At 40.2% G+C, this 19,073-nt stretch overlaps 1 protein-coding gene across 1 annotated transcript; it reads left to right on the forward strand.

Annotated features, from left to right (window-relative positions):
- Positions 1-1,707: 1,707 nt before the first annotated feature.
- LOC111078479 (homeotic protein caudal) lies at positions 1,708-17,982 on the forward strand. The gene is given in 3 exon segments (XM_022373179.2): positions 1,708-2,676; positions 2,678-2,966; positions 16,839-17,982. Coding segments are annotated over 3 exon segments (1,254 nt in total). The 5' UTR covers positions 1,708-2,190; the 3' UTR covers positions 17,318-17,982.
- The last annotated feature ends 1,091 nt before the right edge of the window (positions 17,983-19,073 follow it).

Below are 19,073 nucleotides of genomic sequence, written 5' to 3' on the forward strand. Positions count from 1 at the left end.
CTGATCAATGAATGTATTTTTTATAGAGATGCTTCCCGATTTTCTGGAATCGCTTGGGATTACTCAATCGACGCGAGCTTAGCTCTCCTTGGTTTTTGGGATAACAATTCTTGTGTGTTTTGGTTTTTGGGATTACAATTGGGATTAGCGAGGGAGTTGACTTTTCGGAGAAATACCAAATAAATATTAGGGGTAAAAAGGGGCCTCGGTGGTTTTTGTAACGGTTTTTACAATCTATTAGTTTGTGAGGATGTCTGGTGTTAGTTAAACTGAATGAAATAGATTAATTTAACATATACTTATTCAGGATCAGCAAATTTACTAGTTTTCCTTTGAGCTGGATCATTGAATATCTAAGCAAGTCGATCAAAAACTGTGTGAGGTTTTATTTATCAATATATCGCGGAATATCTGTTATTGAAAAAAGTATCCCCAAAAATAGCTAAATGTCTTAAAATAAATTTAAAAACTTACAGAAAATCAACATAAGCTAGATTCGGTAAAATTAGGCATGAGAAAAGCTGAAAAGATGTTATCTAAAGGCACTGGAACTTCTTTAATTAAATATTTCTGCAGTGGAGTGGCCAGGCGAACATTTCGAGCGCTGGAGCTTGAGTTTAAGAATTGAAATTGAGATATTACAAATTTGAATGTATAATTATTCTTATATTAAAAGTTCTTTACGGCTAGCTTCAAAGCTCACGTTTATACCATTGGGAAACCTTCAGAAGCTCCTCCTAAGTCACTCCACTGAATTATATTAAAACCTTTTCGATTCCCAGGGAAAAAGTACAATAGCTATCCTATATTTTGACGAGTATAAATAGCTTCTTATCGAAGCCCTTCAGTTGCTGACTACAGTACAATGGTGCCACCTTGTCAGTATCCTAGCCGATCCATAGGCAGTTCTCCAACTATAACAATTATAGGGCAATTAGCGCTACAATCATATAGTAATCGTAAACGACAATTGCTTGGCAAACAACAAATATCTGGACAATGAAGCCAGGCACTAGCCCATATCAAATACGATAATACAATGGTACTATGCATACAGATATGGCGCACTATATGCCTATAAAACTCTCAAATCTGTATAGTAAAGCATTGATTGTCACTTGGGGGAGTGGTAAAAGAATAGAAAATCCCTTTCAATCGAGACGTTTGTTCAAGTCAAATAAAACACAACATATAGCATAAATGAAGTTCCCCACCGGTTATGTTATGGTAGTAGAAATATGATTTTATAGCCACTAATTGCATAATACAAGGCATGCAATTACTTAATTAGCCAACGGCAATTGCAATTAAAGTACAAATCGAAGGCGGCTTGTAAAGTAAAAGGTAAAGAAAACAAACCCCTTTTTCGGCATGGCATGGCATGGCTTACACACTTTTACCTGCCTTCCAACAGCAAGGGGCGTGTCTACCTGCCAACAGGCCATCACAGCGCCAGAACGAGACAGCAGCTGCAGCCGCCAAACATAAGCCATCTTGAAATTCGAATGCACAACGGAAACGAGGGTTAAAAAAGAAACCAGCTTATGCCAGAGTGCGTGTGAGCAAGCGAGACAACTAGTGTGCGGTGTGTGTGTTCTGTGGGCTGAAGTGCTGCTTTGGTGGTGTTGGTACGACTTGCCTTTTCATGGGGTTTTTTTTTATCAGTTGAGTTGCGTTTGCTTTGCTTTCTGTTTTCAGTACGTTTAACGTGCTTCACGTCGTAACAACGCAACGGAAGAATCAAAAGAATCAAAGAAAAAAAACAACCAAAAGATATATTAGCGCGAAAGTGAGTGCACCAAAAAAATACCAAACATTTACGCAGACGAAAAATACTTAAATCGATAAGTTCTGTAAATTGCAAGCTTGCAAGCTGTGCGGGAGGAGTGTGTCTAGCCTGTGCGTGTGTTTGTGAAAGAGAGTGCAAAGAGAAGATCAGCAAAAGAGAGACTCAAAGTGGCAAGCTAACGGAATACGAATGCGCCCAAATAAACCCGAGAAAATGTGCAATTACATTTGAAGCAACAAAGTAACAAAAAAGCATTTGGTAAACCTTTAAGGATTAAGGATCAAGCATACAGCTGGAGCGCAGCTAATATCATAGCCGGCTCAGAGCAAGATCAACAATCGCGTTTAACCTCAAATTGAGAGACGAGACGAGAGACGAGACCCCCATAGGTCCCCCCCAAAATGGTTTCACACTACTACAATACACTGCCCTACACGCAAAAGCATAGTGCCGCCAATCTGGCCTATGCCTCCGCCGCCGGCCAGCCCTGGAACTGGACGCCCAACTATCACACGCCGCCGAATCATCAGTTCCTGGGCGATGTGGACTCCTCGCATGCGGCCCATCATGCCGCCGCCGCCCATCAGATGTACTACAACTCCCATCACATGTTCCACTCGGCGGCAGCGGCCGGGGATTGGCATTCACCCGCCTCCAGCTCGGCGGCCGCTGATAATTTCGTCCAGAATGTACCCGCATCGGCACACCAATTGATGCAGCAGCATCATGCCCATCATGTGGGTGGCGGTCTGGCCAGTGCCGGATCCAGCAGCTCCGCCAGTTCGGGCAGCAGTTCCGCCGGTGGACCAGGACCCACTGTGGGCGGCACACAGCTGAACGAGACGAACAGCAGTCTGGGCGCCGAGGCACCGCCCAAATCATTCCCAGCAGCAGCAGCAGCAACAGCAGCACATAGCCGAGGGACTGCCATCGCCACCGATTACCGTTTCGGGCAGTGAGATCTCCAGTCCGGGTGCACCCACATCGGCCTCATCGCCGCATCATCATCTTGCCCATCATCTTGCCTCTGGCAACAACAACAACAACAGTCCATCCACCCACAACAACAACAACAACAGCGTCACTGTAAACAACAACAACAATCGGACATCGCCACAGAAGCCGCAGTACTACGAATGGATGAAGAAGCCCGCATATCCAGCGCAGCCACAACCTGGTAAGTGTTCATCAAAAGTTCAGTTTCGATGGGTATAATCTTGTGTGGGAGCCAACAGAAATATAGTCCAAAACTTACCGTCGGATATTGATCCATAAAAAGGTGGAACTTTCAGTAGAGAAATTTTCTTGTGGAAAAGTTTAATTCGAGTTCGGAATATTTAATTCCTCTTTCAATTGCTGCAAAGAGGTTTCCATTTCTATCAATCAAAAATCTTCCGAAATTTCTAACACAGGAGATCTGCAGAATATAACAAAAAGTTGCCAATATAATTCGGATAATTCCCCTAAACAAGTTTTCTTTTAATGCTACTTTACTATCCAAGGATTGGCCACTTTTCTAATCAAATAAATGTAGTTACCTCTGGAAACTTTCAGTACACGCTTTTGATTCCAAATATGCCCTCATAATTCTCATAATTTCTATGGAATCTGCTGTAAAAACCCAACCATAATACACCTCCTTTACTTGTCCAAAATCCTTAGTCATACATTCATCAATATCTCTGTTTTGTCCCCTGAAATTCGTATGACCTTCGCTGAGGTTTCTTGGGGTTTCTCCCAAATCTCCCGGATCCTCCTCACACATTCCGAAGCACAGAGCTGTGCATTGTCTTTATGTCAAAACTCCACCATCAGCTCGTGCGGTTCGCGCTTTTCTCTACCTCCATATAGTATTAGTATCTCTCTCTCTACCACTGAAAGATGTATAATTTTATAAGAAATCGTTTACCTGCCATAGATGCCCATCCAATGGCCAATTAGCTCATAAAAATCAAAAATTTTGTTCAAACTTCATTTTTATGATATTCCATTCCATTCCATTTGGTGTGCCACCAAAAGTTGAGGGCGAGAGATTGATCCCAAGAGACGCCTTGATTTATGTGCCCAGAACAGGCCTGCACACAAAATGTGTCTGTGTGCTGCCAGCAGCTCGCTGTTTGTTTGTTTTGTTTTGTTTGTCTGTGGATTCTATTGACTAATTTCGTATCGTAAATCAATTTAACTATAAAGCAGAAACATACCAAATGGTTTGATCATCTTCTCAAAAACTTTCAATATTTAATGGAAAATCTAAACAAATGTGGGAAAAGGAGAAGTACGAAAGAGAGAGAGAGAGAGGGTAGAATCTCACAGCAATTAGCATTCAGAGAGCTCTCTAATTGGAGTTTTTGACGCGTGCAGCAAACTTACGCCTTATGATACATTTATTTACATTTTGCTTCCAAAATTGTTCACTTTAAATTGAAAGCTTGACTAAGGGAACGCTTAAGCTTAAGCGGAGCTTTGCCATTCGATTTGAGTATGTTTTCTAGGCCTCTGTTCTCCGCTAGTTTCAGCATTCCTCAATTTAAAGTGAAAGCTCAACTCTAAAAAAGCTCCTGCAATTAGGTTTTAGCTTTTTCTGTGTACCCCTGCCCCCTACTGCCACTGGTGATGCAAATTTTTTTGCATATGCAGTTTTTTTGCTGTTATCTTTTCGTGTTTTGTTTGTCTCCTTGTTCTCCTCCCTACCCCCGCTCGTCTTTGAAACTTCAGCGCAAGCCGCAAAGCCACAGAAACAACAAGAGAGAGCAATGCAAATGTCAATGTACACACGAAAGAGAGAGAAAGACTAAATACACATGCGGAGACTGACACACACACACACACACACACAAATGCACACACGTGAACACGCTTACGATTTATGACCCGAGAGCGCATGTCAAGACGAACGACATCGACGACGATATCGACAATATCGACGATATCCATTAAGCCCATAAAATCTGTTGGTATGCAATTAACGTTTATGGCCTTTGCCCGTTGCCCGTTGCCGTTGCCGTTTTTTGTTGTCGGTTAATCCACCTGGTCAAGCCGACAAGGCAACTTAAGTTTGCTTTATTTATTATTCAAAGAGTTGGCTGGACGTTCTTTTTTTTTGTCTGTGGTACTCTTACACTCTATGGGCTGAGTTTTATATATTTTTGATTCAACAAAGAGTACAGACGGGTTTTCGTTATTTAAAATTACACAATTGAAGAGCTTAAGCTTGGAGCTAGAAGCCATAAGTTGTAGGAAATAAATTTATAAAAATATTGAAGGATGGATAGATAGATAGATAGATAGAAGGGGGTTTCCTCTGTTTAAATAACGTTTTATCCAGTACATTCAGTTCTTATGAATAAGCTCTCGTAACTGTTCCATTTCCATACTTTTCTTAGATCTACAAATCTAAAATTTGATATCTTTCATTAATTCGAAGCCTTGTGTGATAGATGCTAGTTCTATCTACAACTATCTACAAGTGTAGCTGTATAGAAAAGGCCTGTTTATTTTTTTTGGGGCATGTGCCGTCACACGTCACAGCGCGGCCCACTTCATTTTGGGGTGTGGCAATAAAACAATTCTAGCCCCTAGCTCTGCCACTTGGTGGGGGTTGGGTGTTGCTGCTCTGATGCCTTGTACTTTTGTTTCAATGGCTGGCTAGCTGGCTGGCTGGCTGGGGCTGGCTGGTGGTTCGGTTCTGGCAGGTTTTTCGCGATTAGATTATTGAGGGGGAAATCAAATAAACGCCCGCCCTGTCAATAAGTCCTGGGTTCTCCTCTCACTGGTTACGAGTTCTATTTTCTGTTGCTTCAATAATGTTTCGAGTGATATGGAAACGTGGCTACACAAAAACGAGCCGAGCGTTCTTTGCTGTTCCCCCGTGTGGTGTTATCTCGGCTGGGGAACGTCAAAAAGCATTGTAGATAAGCGGCGATTCTGTGGGGTTTTGCGGCGGGCATATTGATTAAAACAATATAGGGCAATAAACCAATAAAAATTAGTATTACTTCCAATAAAAACTAAATAGCGACATTTACGATCAAATCTATGCAATCATTATTAAACGGCAAAAAAGGCAGGTTTTTCGTCAGTCTTTTTTTTTGTTTATTTTGAAACATTTGTGGAAGTTAACTCTGAGAATTACTATTCAAATTTTGAATTTAATTTGAGTTTCATAGCACACCAACAAATTCATATCGAGATTTTTTAATGTCCGATTTTTCGTAGCAAAAAATATTAAAATTCCTATTAAAAGTAATTACAGTTCTATTGGTAATAAAAATAATAATTTAACAAAAAGTTCATCAATCATTTTTTCAAGTTCTCGATTTATTATCACTCAAAGCTTGCAAGTCAATGAATCATTTAAAAATTGCAAATCATTTATGACTATAATGGGTTATTAATATCCTGATATGATATCTTTATGACTTTCTCCAGACGTTTCAGCCACTTCAAGATAATAGAGCTTTGATATCTTTCTTTCTAAATTTGAAAGAATTTTTATATTACCAGACAAAGAAATATGGGCACCTAAAAGGATTGAATTTTTTCTATAATTTCTGCTTTGTGTCCTGAAAATATCACAATCCTTGATTCTTAGCTTTGTGCCTTTAATTAAAAGGATAATTTGTCATCGTTTTTTCTTTAAAAGAAAGCGTCAAACACATTTACTTATCATTATAATTTCATTCCTAAATACTGATATTTTCCTTAGTATTAACTTCTTAATGAAATATAGAAATTTCTTAGTATTTATATCTCCTGTATCATATCTCTCTTTCATTATAATTTCATTGAAGAAATCAGTTTATCGCACCCATGAAAGCCAAGCAGTGAGGTTCCTACTTGAATTGTCCCTTCATTTTCGTCATTGTCCATGTTTCGGGGGCATATAAAAAACCTAATGCCACATGACACATTGAGATTTAATGTGTCAATATGCACAGAAAATTTATACCACATAAATAATCGAGCTGAAAGAGACAATAAAGGTGAACGAGAAGAAGAAAATATATGCCAAAGCATAGATTTATATTATAGTTGCACGATCCACTATGGGGGAGGGCAAACACTGCCACATCTGAAAATTATTACAGCACCCATAGATATGGATAGGAGGATATATATATACATATATGTGTTGGGGCGGGATGGCCTCAGCTGTGTGTGGAGCACACTGCGTGCCGTGATAAGCCATTAAAAATGGCCACTAGCTGCAGTTGGTTCGATTTGGGTTCGGTTTCGGATCGTTATCGGGCACCTATCAATGTTTGCTGATGACATTTACCCTTCTCCACAACCCACACAGCCCCCGTCCAGTCCAGTCCAGTCCTCCTGCTGCTGCTGCTGCTACGTGTGTCAAAAAATGAAGTCAAATTTCAGTTTGAGGCTCATCTAGGTCTGGGTGTTGGCTGCCTCGTTTCCTCGGTTAATAATGCTTTATGTATGTGATTGACATGATGGGATTAGCATAGAACTCCACACTCGTACTCGTACCCGTGCGTATTCTCTCTCTCTCTCTCTCTTTCTCTATATCTCTCTGTTTGTCACGGACTTGTTACCATTGTGTCATTTACTTTGGGCTTAGTTCTCCAAATACAGCACAAAAAATAGTGTTTGTGCCCCGTACATTTTTCGTTTGGTATTTGTATTGGCTCTCTGATATTAGTAATAACCAGAAATTTTTGTGTTGTCTGCCAAAGCCCTCGGGACACACAGACATTTGTACATACATATCTATCCCCGAGTATATATGTATGTTTATAGTATATACGAATATATATGATGTTCAATTTATTTTGATATACCATTCGAGTGTATCGAGTTTTATATTGGAGGCGCCCGGGATTTGGAGAGCTTATTTTTGGTTTAGTTGGGGTTTACTGAAAAGTGGTGATAAATAATAAACAAGAACTGTTGGAAATTTCGTGATTGTTGAAAGTGTTGAAGGGAAATATTTGAGGAAATTATTTGCAGAAACTTTATTTGATTGGTTTGCACTTGGGATGGGGTTTTGAGCCTTTCTTCACTTTCATAAATTATAGCTTTATTGATGTAAAAATCATTCCTGCCTTGTTTTGACATTTTTTTCGTATTTTTGATTTTTCTTAGAATTTATTTCACCCATCTATAATTTTTTTTATACATATTTTGAGTGCTCTGATAAAGGCAGGAAAGGGAATAATTTCCTGCCTTTATAGCTTCCTGCCAAAACTGTTTTTACTTACCTCATTTCATTTCCTTTTCCTTGGATTCCTTAACCCATTTTGAATTCCATAATTCCCTTTTAAATAGATCTTACCCAGTCCTGCCTCAAGTTGTGGGGGGTTTATCTATCAATGAAAAGTAAACACTGTAAAAGCAAACACACAAAATATTGACTATAAATTATAAGCATTATTTCCTGTTCAGTCATAAACCATAATATCAAAATGAAACGAGACTCACTCGCCAGCCAAAAAGCCTTCTCCACCAAAAACGCGACATCGAAATCCGATTGTCAATCAAAAATGCGTCGAGCGCTTCATTGGCACAACAACAGAAATAGACGGGCTGCACGATGTGGAGGATGATGACTGGACTGCTTGGATGACACCTGTTTATATCTCAGGCATACATAAGTCTGAACCTGATTGACTGATTGACTGATTGACTGACTGACTGACTGAAATGGGAGGGTAAACGAGGAAAGCCAAACAAATTGTGATTTCATTTGGCGATTCTTTTTATGATATTATATTGTACAGGGGGCAGGGAGAGGAGACGTACAACATTTACGATACGGTAGCAAAAATAAAAACGGAAAGAAAGATTTGCCATATACATCGTAGTACTATATTATGGTGTGGTGTGGTGTGGTGTGGTGTGGGGGGGCCACCCGTTAATCGCTTAACAATACAATAAAGTAGCAATAATTATAAAAAACTAAATTAAATGCTGCCTGCGCCTGCCTTCCTGCCTGCCTGCCTTCACTCCCATATAAAATGACCCATAACCATGAATGAAGCGAATGAATGAGAATATATATGATTGCCATATTTGTGATTTTTATGCCCAACTTTGATTAGGATGATTATACGCTTGATGAGGGGATTACTTATGCCTAGGTTTGCTCATTTTGCTTCTCTTTCTTTCTGTCACACTTTATGGGTACATATTCTCCCCCTTCCCCACGCACTCTATTGTGTTTGTTTGCTATGTGCAACATTTGCTCAGTTTCACCCAAGAGTTTAAACAAATATTGTTGCACACTGACCCCAGAAGTTTGTCTTGTTTTAACCCACTGAGATAACATCTCTGGGATTCTGGAGAGTAGCAGAGAGAGAGAGAGAGAAAGGCGAAAGAAAATTTATAGTTTACTTCCACAGAGCTGAGGGAATTTATTGCCTATTAATTTGTTTGTTTGTTGTATTTATGAGACAGCAAAATATGCATCAGAGAAAGAGAATCGTTAGAATTTAAGGTAACTATCTAGAAAATAAGTATCAAGGATTTACTGCACTACAAAATAATATATTACAATAATTTTTACATATAGGAAATGAATTTTTTGGATTTTAATAACAAATTCTAAAAACAATAATAATCCAAAAACCGATTTTAATATTACCAGAATTCCCATGCAATTCTTTTATAGGCAGAGTTTTTGGAAATATTTAAAATAAATTACTTTTCCCTTTAATGTTTACAATCAATTTATATATTTATTGATAAATTAATCTTATAATATAATATAATATTATATGTAATCCTTTTAAAAAACCCCCCAACACCACCACTTGGCAGACCTTTGCAGCACTCCAATTTTAGAGGACCTCAGCGAGTTGCTGGACGCAAGCGGTAGGAGGCGGATCCATTACGAATGGATCCCCACAAACATTTCCCATTTAATTACTACAAAAAAATTAACTTTCCTTTTTTACTGGTCGTCTTGTATTTGCGGTCTAATGCGATTTTTGTGTTTTGCATTTTGCTGCATGCGATTTTTCTTGAATTTCTTGGGCTTGGGGGGATATCATAAAAAGCATGCACCATCCTACAGGCCTCCCCTCCCCTATATCATGTAGCTCTCCCCATGCCATTATGCCTCTCTCTATATCATATATCCATAAATTTTATGGCATGCATCGTCGTCGTCGTCGTGGCAGTTTTTTGTTCTTCTTTTTTTGTGGCAAATAATTAACGCACATTTGAAAATAATTTTTTGTGGCCTAAAGAAACGGTGCGCCCCGTAACCCTCTAGACTCTACTTCTTCTGCTCCTTCTATCCCTCCCCTTTGGGGTCCCCCATCCTTTTTTTCTCTTTCTATTACTGGCTTTTGGGTATTTATGACTTTAATGGCGACTCATTCAGGCCATAAGCAGGCAGGCAGGCCAACATTTTTTCTGGCCACCGATGGCTGCCATTTTATTTTTGGTTCTCCCCTCTCACGTATGCCTGTCTCGTTCGTTCGCACTCGCTATATACCTCTTTCTCGCTCTTTAAGCCATAAATAAAACGAGCTCGAGAGCTGACTCAGAGTCCGACTTGGAGCCATCGCTGCCATTGGCGTGCCTGCCTGCCTGCCTCATCAAATCATGCCCCAACTCCAACTGCAACCCCTTCCCCCCGCACGCTGCACAGCTGCCCCTATGGGTTGCGTGCCACATTCGGCCGGGGCACGTACGCGAGCGGCATTCGTTTGTTGCACGCGATCTGATAATATTATTATTTCCTTTCCTTCTACGTTTTTTTTGTTCTTTTGGTTTGGTTGGAATTTATAATGCTGCGTGCCAGGGCGCGGTCTGCATCCGGCCAGGGATGGAGCAGTGAGCTGGGGAGTGGTCTTAGAGAGTGGGGGGAGGGGTCCTACATTTGCATATGTATGGGGTATGCTTACATGCATATGTATGGGGCATGTATATGCATGCCATATAAGGGGTTTGCATGTCGCATGTTTCATCTTAATGGAAGCCATTTTGAATTTCTTTGTTTTATATATGTACATATGTATGTGTTTGTGTGTGTGTGTGTGTGAGTTGGTTATTTATGATCCATTCTCTAATTCAGGTTACAATTTTTTCTTGACTGTAATTTGATGCAATTTGGTTGATTACATACAGAAATGGATATTAATCTATTAAAGGGTATATTTCAATTTAATTATTCAAAGTGGAAGTTCATATTAATTTAATATCATCTTATCATATTCCATCATATATTTTATAGTGGTATTATATATTGTCAATGATGGATCACCTATAATAATTACTATGGAAAGACTCCACACGTTTATTAACCTTTTTACATATAAACATATTTTTTTGAATATATGCTTTAAGCATAAGTTTGATATTAGCCGTTTCTCATTATCTACTTCAGCCCCACCCCTTCGCTTTGCTAGGCCAGTATTTTTTCTCCCATTAATTTTTTTCACAATAATTACAACAATACGAGAATATTTCTCATAAATTTTCCAAAACAATTCCCTTTACAAGGAACGACCATAGCAATGTCAACCTAATTTACAAACCCACAGAAAATAGCAGCAAAATGTCCACGTAAAACCCTTGCTCCAATCCCAATCGCAACCCCAAAGGGTAATATACCATTATGGTAGGCTCTCGCTCTCGTAGCCTGGAAGGACCAAGACAAAAGCAAGCAAAAAGGAAGAAAAAAATAAACGTCAAATCGAATCAAATGATTTTATGATGTAATTTGAGCTAATATTTACGATATAAGAGCAGCTAAAACAGCAGCAAAATGCCAAATAAATGTTATTGTTATATTGTCGCTTGGGTGGTGCCGAGACACACAAACATATAACACACACAATCTTTCTCTCTGTCTCTCCCGCACTCTAACTGTATCTCTCTCACACTCGCATTTATGATGCTGCACTCTAGAGAGCAAGCGAGAGAGAGGGAGAGTGAGAGAAAATAGCAAAGAAAAGGAAAGAGTGCAAAATTATTTGCCAGACTTTAAGTTCGTGGAAGAGCAAGAGATCTGAGAGAGAGAGTGGGCATAGTGGGGGAGCAGCAGTAGACCCCCACCCCACCAGGCAGAGAGGCAGAGTGTCAGAAAAGTCAAGTGTTGCTGTTGTTCTGTTTGTTCCGTTCAATCCTCCGGGGTGCCATAGACGAAATTGCTCTTGCGGTACGACGGGTCGAAACAAAACTTTCGCGCCCAAAAAAGCTTTAACTTGCCACCCGCAAAACGTTTAAATTCGTACGGAACAGACTCCGAATACTTGTGCGCCAGTCAGGTAATAAATGTCTCCCAAAAGATTTTCACGGCTATCTGTCTGGCCTGGCAAAAGGGACAGAGATGTCACATTGGGCGGGCGGGCGGTCGTTGGGCTACTCAACACAGTGCTTATCCATTGCAAGTGACAAATTAACGCGCAGCGGGGAACGGGGCGGGACAAACCAAACCACCACCACTGCCACTGCCACACATTGAAAGACCCTTAACGGTTAGCAGCCGTAACTAACCGCAAACAGTAACTGTTACATCCGTACAGCCGTAACTGTAACTGTAACTGTAGCTGTTCTTGTCCTTGGCCCGTGATTTCTCCCCGGGGAGCAGACCACATAATTGCCCAGCAATCAACAGCTGTTCCAATAGAGACAGGAACACGGACAGAGGACAGAGACGGAGACAGAGACGGAGGAGACAGGCAGAGGTTGGTAGGCACCAACCTGATATAATTTATAGCCCAAATGATCTTTACTTTTGCTCTACTATTTCTGTATTTACCATGGGATGGCTCTTAAGTCGAGTTTTTGCTGTTCAAACAAGACTCCTTTGTCGGCATTTGAAGTTATGGAAGTCAAATGGATCCATAAGCAATTGGGACTCGACAGTGGGATTTGTGAATGTTTAAAGATGGCCCAGCGCGGGAATTATTGTTTACACTGAGAGATCTCTCAAGGTTGGTTATGAAAGGCGGAAATGTAGGCGGCCAAAACGAAAGCAACGGAATACTAGAGAAATTTTATATTTTAAATTTATTTTATACCAATGAGTTTCCCTTCAGAGCACCAATAGGAAGTTTCTACAAAGTCTATTCAAACTCTACCAAAAACCCCAAAAGAAAGCTAGGGAAAAATATCGTAGAATTGCTGCTCGCTACTTTCCTTTGAATATGCCAACATCTTCGTTCTGCAATTCCCTTCTATAGCTATTTATTCCCAATTTTCGCACAGTGTCTCCTGCTGCACTAGCAATCAATAGAGAGAGAACCCAATCAACTATCCGTAGCGTACCCCCCGCCCTATATCACATTATTGTACGCACTCGATGAGTGGCGAACAACCATTAAAGCTTATCTGGACAAAGTTTCACACCGCACCACACCACACCACACATACCCCGCCAGTCGATTCGATTGAAACTCTACAGTTTGTAACTCCATTGATATTGATATAGACCTCAACTGGGATTAGGAGAGTGCGTGTCGTCTGCACACTGGATGGAATACAGTTTAGTTTTTGAACTATGCCGACGGCCAAAGCACCAGCAACCAACCACTAATCTATCATTACAAATGGTTCTATATAGAATGAGAGATATATACACATATAAAGCAAACAAACTCCAGTCAGTTGAAAATCAAACTTTCAATTAAGCAGAGACCCGCGTCGATACGAGTAAAAGGCACGGCTATAGCCATGAATACTTCGTATATCGACCACAAGAGCTGCATTTGATATAAATTATGAACCTTTTACACCATGCAGACATGACGAGGCCCCCAGTGACAAAGCCATAAAAAATGTCACACCTTGACGCACAATTTTTATTTAATTACAAATAAATATATTTGTATGGCCTAAAGCCCAAGCAACATATGCCTCGTATATATGTTGTTAAGTATATCCACCCGGGGATATATATCAGAAAGATTTTGAAACGAAATTTATTTGTATAAATGACGAGGTTTTTCTTGATGTTGTTCCTCTTTGCTTTTTTTTTTGTTTTTTTGCCATTCATTCATAATCTTATCTGATAAAGCCAGAGCGAGTGTAGCGAGTGTAGGAGTTAGGCAGATCTTAGTGGCGACTCAGACAGTTGGCTTTAGGCTAAGTATGGAGGAGCAGCAGCAGCAGCAGACTTTAGCATTAGCTCCACTGCTTGATCTACATTCATGATGTTTGTTTTGGCCTTGTTTATGGGGCCCAATAAAACACTCAGTATGGGGTGGAGGTATATAGTGACTTTATAGTTTTATATATCGCACACAATATACGTATACAATTTATTAGATTATGACTGTGAAGGTCAGCGGTGCGGTGCCACCCACTCATATTCCTTGAGAGCGTGCTTGTGCTCCAGTTTGTCTTTTCTAATTCTGTGCGGATTCCATTGTTTGCCCTGCGTGGTGGCTGCTGGCTCCGTTTCAGGTGTGAGAAATTGGGACCTGAAAGTGGTAACTAGATAAAGCTAATGTGTGCTTGTGGCAAAGATAAAGATAACCCCCGTTGTGGTACAGCGCACAGCCACATAGAGGTTGCTACGATAAATGGATGCCATGGCATGGGATACGTAATGGGGTCATAGTGTGGTAAAAACTAGGCTAAAATTTGATTGACTAGCTGGGAAAGAAGAATTTACATGATCTTAAAAGGGATTTGAAATTGATTTTAGATGAATTTTCATCGATTTATAAGCCAAAAAACTAACCATGTCTTTTGCAATGTAACTTTTTATAAGAATATTCCCAAAAGCAGACTAAAATTATAAGAAATTTTCTTAAGTTCTTGGAAAAGTTTTCTTGAGAAATATCACAAGATAAACTCTCTGACTTAAGCTGAAATCAGAAATATTTTACAAGTCATTTGTAAAGATCCTTCCACAGGAAATAAATTCTCAAGCCTAGAAAAAACCTTTCTTAACTATTATTTACGCAATAGTTTTTTTTTTTTCTTATATATTTTATCCTTGAAATAAAGTCTTCAAGATCTTTAACCTCTTACGTAATGCCTTACCCACAATTCTATTTCCACCTTAGCTCATTTTAGTTTACCTCAGATTGCGAAATCATCCAAAAATATATTTATTTTTATTTTCTAGAATTTACACAGTAAATCCTCAGCAAGTTGATAATATTGTTGATGGCGGTTGGTTGTTTCTTTCTGTCTCTCTTTATTTGTGCACTTCTTCAAATCCGTCAAGTCTGTCTAAACACGTTCTCTTTTTCGGGGCTGTGTATGTGTTTGGTTTATCAGTCGGTGCGATGCCCTGCGCCCACTCTGCGAGCCATGCCCACTTTATCAGTACATTTTTGGAGCCACAAGAACACGCGCAAGAGGAAAAATGGCAAGGTAGACTGAAAATTCGAAATTTATTAGATAGAGCAAAAAAGAGATTATAAGTGTGGACTTAACACAGGAACTAAACGGCTTAACATTATTCGTAGTTTTTGAGGGTTTCTGCTAGTACTATGTAGTGCTAGTACAAGGTATTGCCACATTAGAGCAAACAAACGAGCAGCGAAAGAGAGACAGAGAGAGAGAGAGAGAGAGACAGGCAGAAGAGCGACTGCAATAAATTCACGTCTAAACAAAGTGTAAAGAACAAATAAAAGAGCGAGAGGCGAGCAGATAAGAGAGGAGCAGCACAAGAACAAACGGTTTTCGGTGCCAGCTGTGTGGCAGACAGACAGAGATAGCATAAGAGTTAAACAGTTTAGAATGAGTTTAGAAATAAAACAATTGAAGCTTAGAGAGCCTTAAATCACTGATTAAACGAGAGAGAGCACCTGATTCGAAGACCAGTCATAACTTGGAGTAGGTGGAAGGATTCCACATAAAAATTACCCAAAGAAGCTTTTGCCTGGTTTAGCCAGTGTATTCATCCCTTAGCCTCACAGATTATTAAAATTAAAATTGCAGACCATCCAAATGTCTCTAACACCTACTTTTCTCTGCACTCTTTCACCTTGTCTCTACCAAAGGTGGAGTCCACCTCCACCACTCTGTGTGACGTTGCCTTTAATTTGTTGTTGCTGGTTGAACTTTATCATCTGTGAAAATATTTGTTTGTTTGTCTGTTTGCTCGATTTTAATTGTGAGAAGAGAAGGTAACCGTAACCGTAACCGTACCGTGCAGCACATATCGTACATTAAAAAATTAGAGCAAAATCCTCATTCCAAAATGGGCTTGTTTGCCCAAGAATACTCGTATGCCGGTGTGCTGGTGGTGTTGGTGTTGCTGCTTATCACGTAGGCAGTCTATGGCATGATCCCGTGGCCTTTTTCATGCCTATTTCTCATCTCCCTTAGTCTTGCTCCACTCGCTCGATACCCTTTGCAGAGGGGTATTAGGTTTTTGACTAGATTTTTGCAACAAATTTCAATTTCTTGTTCAAACCAAAATCAAAGCCAAAAAGTTTTAGTTTCTATTAATATGAATCTTTATTAGGAATTTCATACATAAAATATGTATCAGGGTTCAAGGGTATTAAAAGTCCTCGGCCGCATTTCTTGTCCTGTTTTATTATTTGTGTATTTTTGTTTTGTATAATTTCTAGTTTTTCTTGTTCCGTCATTTATTTGAATTTTGATTGACTAAATTGCTCAGCTCAGCGCCAGCTCCATTACTCAGAACTGACTCTGATGTGTTTGTCGGCTCTGTCTGAAATATTTTTCATGTTTACCGCTTTGCATGGTTGCTGGGGGGACACCGGGACACACACACACACACACTCGCCCCATGGCATGTGACAGCTTTCTATGGCTATCATAATTTAAATATTGTCATCTATTATAACAAGATGAGCCCTCCGATGAGAAGGCAACATGTTTATCCACCTGACGCCAGTCACCCATCCATCCGTCCATCCCAGGTTGAGGCACGTTGACTTAGCCCCCGGATGGGTGGGTTGGCTGTTGGTTGTGCCAGCAGTCAGGCAAGAAGTGACGACAGTCTATCCGCATGTGATCTTTCATATTTTGCATGGTTTTCATTCTTAATTTTGCTTGATTTTGGATGCTAAACCTACAGCATGTTTATTATTATTAATTTTTAAAATTTTTTCGATATTTTCTAACAATTTTCTTGCTTTCTTCTTTGCAGGCAAAACCCGCACCAAGGACAAATATCGCGTGGTCTATACCGATTTCCAGCGCCTGGAACTGGAGAAGGAGTACTGCACTTCCCGTTACATAACCATCCGCCGCAAGAGCGAACTGGCCCAAACGCTCTCCCTGTCCGAGCGTCAGGTGAAGATCTGGTTCCAGAATCGTCGCGCCAAGGAGCGCAAACAGAACAAAAAGGGCAGCGACCCCAATGTGATGGGCGGGGTGCAGCACACAGACTACAGCCAGCTGATGGACGCCAAGGCGAAACTGGAGCCGGGCCTGCACTTGCCGCACACGCTGCACTCGATGAATCCCATGGCCATGAATATACCCGCGATGCGACTGCATCCGCACCTGGCGGCGCACAGTCATTCGCTGGCAGCGGCAGCGGCGCATTCGCATCAGCTGCAGCAGCAGCACAGTGCACAGATGTCCGCTGCGGCGGTGGCCGGCGTCGGTGCGCTGTCGATGTGACATGATTATGAGGGGGCCACTGCTGCGGTCGCTGCTGCCTCTGCATCGGCGTCGACAGCAATGTGCTATACCAACAATATCAGCATCCACAACAACAACAACAGCAACAACACCAACAGTTATATGGATCATCATCACGAGCAGCATCCGCTAATGGGTGGGGGTGGTGGTGTGAGCGAGCGAGGAGGGAGGAGGAGCAGGAGTTGGAGGAGCCTACAGTGCTGCTGCTCTAGCAGTGGATTTGGCTTAACCCTTATGGTTGCACAGTTAGACTGTTTGTGACCCCCTAAGATGAGTGGGCGAATGGTGCAGAGTGGGCGCAGCGATGCCTTGGAATATTGCACGTTGTTAATTTTTGTGATTGTATATTCCTGGTGTTATCACGCTGCTGCCCCTACACGCGCACACACGCAAAAACCCCCTCCAAAGCTCTCCAGTTTAATGTAAATTTGAAATACTTTTCCCCCCTCCCCCACAATACGCACTTCTTGTATGTATTATGTTTGTTTTTTGTTCAAAAAGTAATTTAAAGTAAATGTTTAACGTGTAAGCTCTAAATATCTATGAATCTAGTTCTTAAGTCGCCCAGGAAAAACAAATTATTCACTGTAGCCGTCCCCCCCACCCACACGATTACAAAAAGTTAATGCAAGCAAGAGCAAGAGCAAGAGAAAAAATACTTAACATAATTTAGTACAAGTTCGCACAAGAGACAAAAACTAACTTCCACCAACTTGTTGTGCAATTAATTATAAAGAAAACTTGATTCTTCACCCCGTGTAAATATATCTACATAGAAAGTGTTTTAACGTTTATTACTTTTATATCGTAATAACAATTAGCTTGTAGTGTAATCTAAAAATATACATACTACATTTAATGCATTATTTGAGCACAAAAAGCAAAATTAAATTAAACAAACTAAACAAAATACATAAATTTAATGTTTTTGCCCACAAACAAAACAAATATATTGTATATGTACGTATACCATGTTCATATAATTTAATTAGTTCAATTATGGCGGCAATTAATTTATATCTGATGTATGTATGTCTGTGTGTATATGTGCTTAGCTATTTAAATAAAATATGAACAAAAAAATACCAACCACGAGAACTTCATCTTTTTATTTAGGGGTTAATTGCTTGGGTTAACCATTCACAATGGTCGCGTCGCGACGCTCCACCTACTGCCAGCAACAACAACAACAACGTCGTCGTCAATTGAGCAACTTGTCAATTATTCTCCCCCGCTCTTTGCACAACGCTCTCCAGCCATTGCTCTCGCCAGCCACTATTGCCTGCTCACTTGCACTCACGCATAACACTGTTCGGCGAGTGAGCTGTCATTCAGCTCGTGTGTGTGTGTTTGTGTGTACATTTATTTTGTTTGCAATTAAAGTTCATAAAAAGTCAATTAAACACACGTGGATTGCAGCTAATATAAGGAGAAATGTTGTATAAGTGTTTGCTTGAGGCTTTTCCTGTGGATAAAGATGGAATTAAGCATTTTGTTTTTTTGTTTAACTGGTGGTTTCTCATAGAGACTCTGTTTGTATGTACATACATAAATATGTATGTATATTTGGGAATGTGTGGCTTATGTTGTGTTTGTGTACGTTTGCTGTGTGTGCTGAAAAGGTTCACGAAAATAGAAATCAACAAAAAGTTTAAGCAGATTTAGCTAGTGCGCTTAAAATGATGGATGGTCTCTGTTGAGCTAAAGTTTGTGCGCTCCCAAATTCAAGATCTAG

Source organism: Drosophila obscura, unplaced genomic scaffold (assembly GCF_018151105.1).
Source record: "Drosophila obscura isolate BZ-5 IFL unplaced genomic scaffold, ASM1815110v1 contig_200, whole genome shotgun sequence".
In the NCBI taxonomy this organism is placed as follows: Eukaryota; Metazoa; Arthropoda; class Insecta; order Diptera; family Drosophilidae; genus Drosophila; species Drosophila obscura.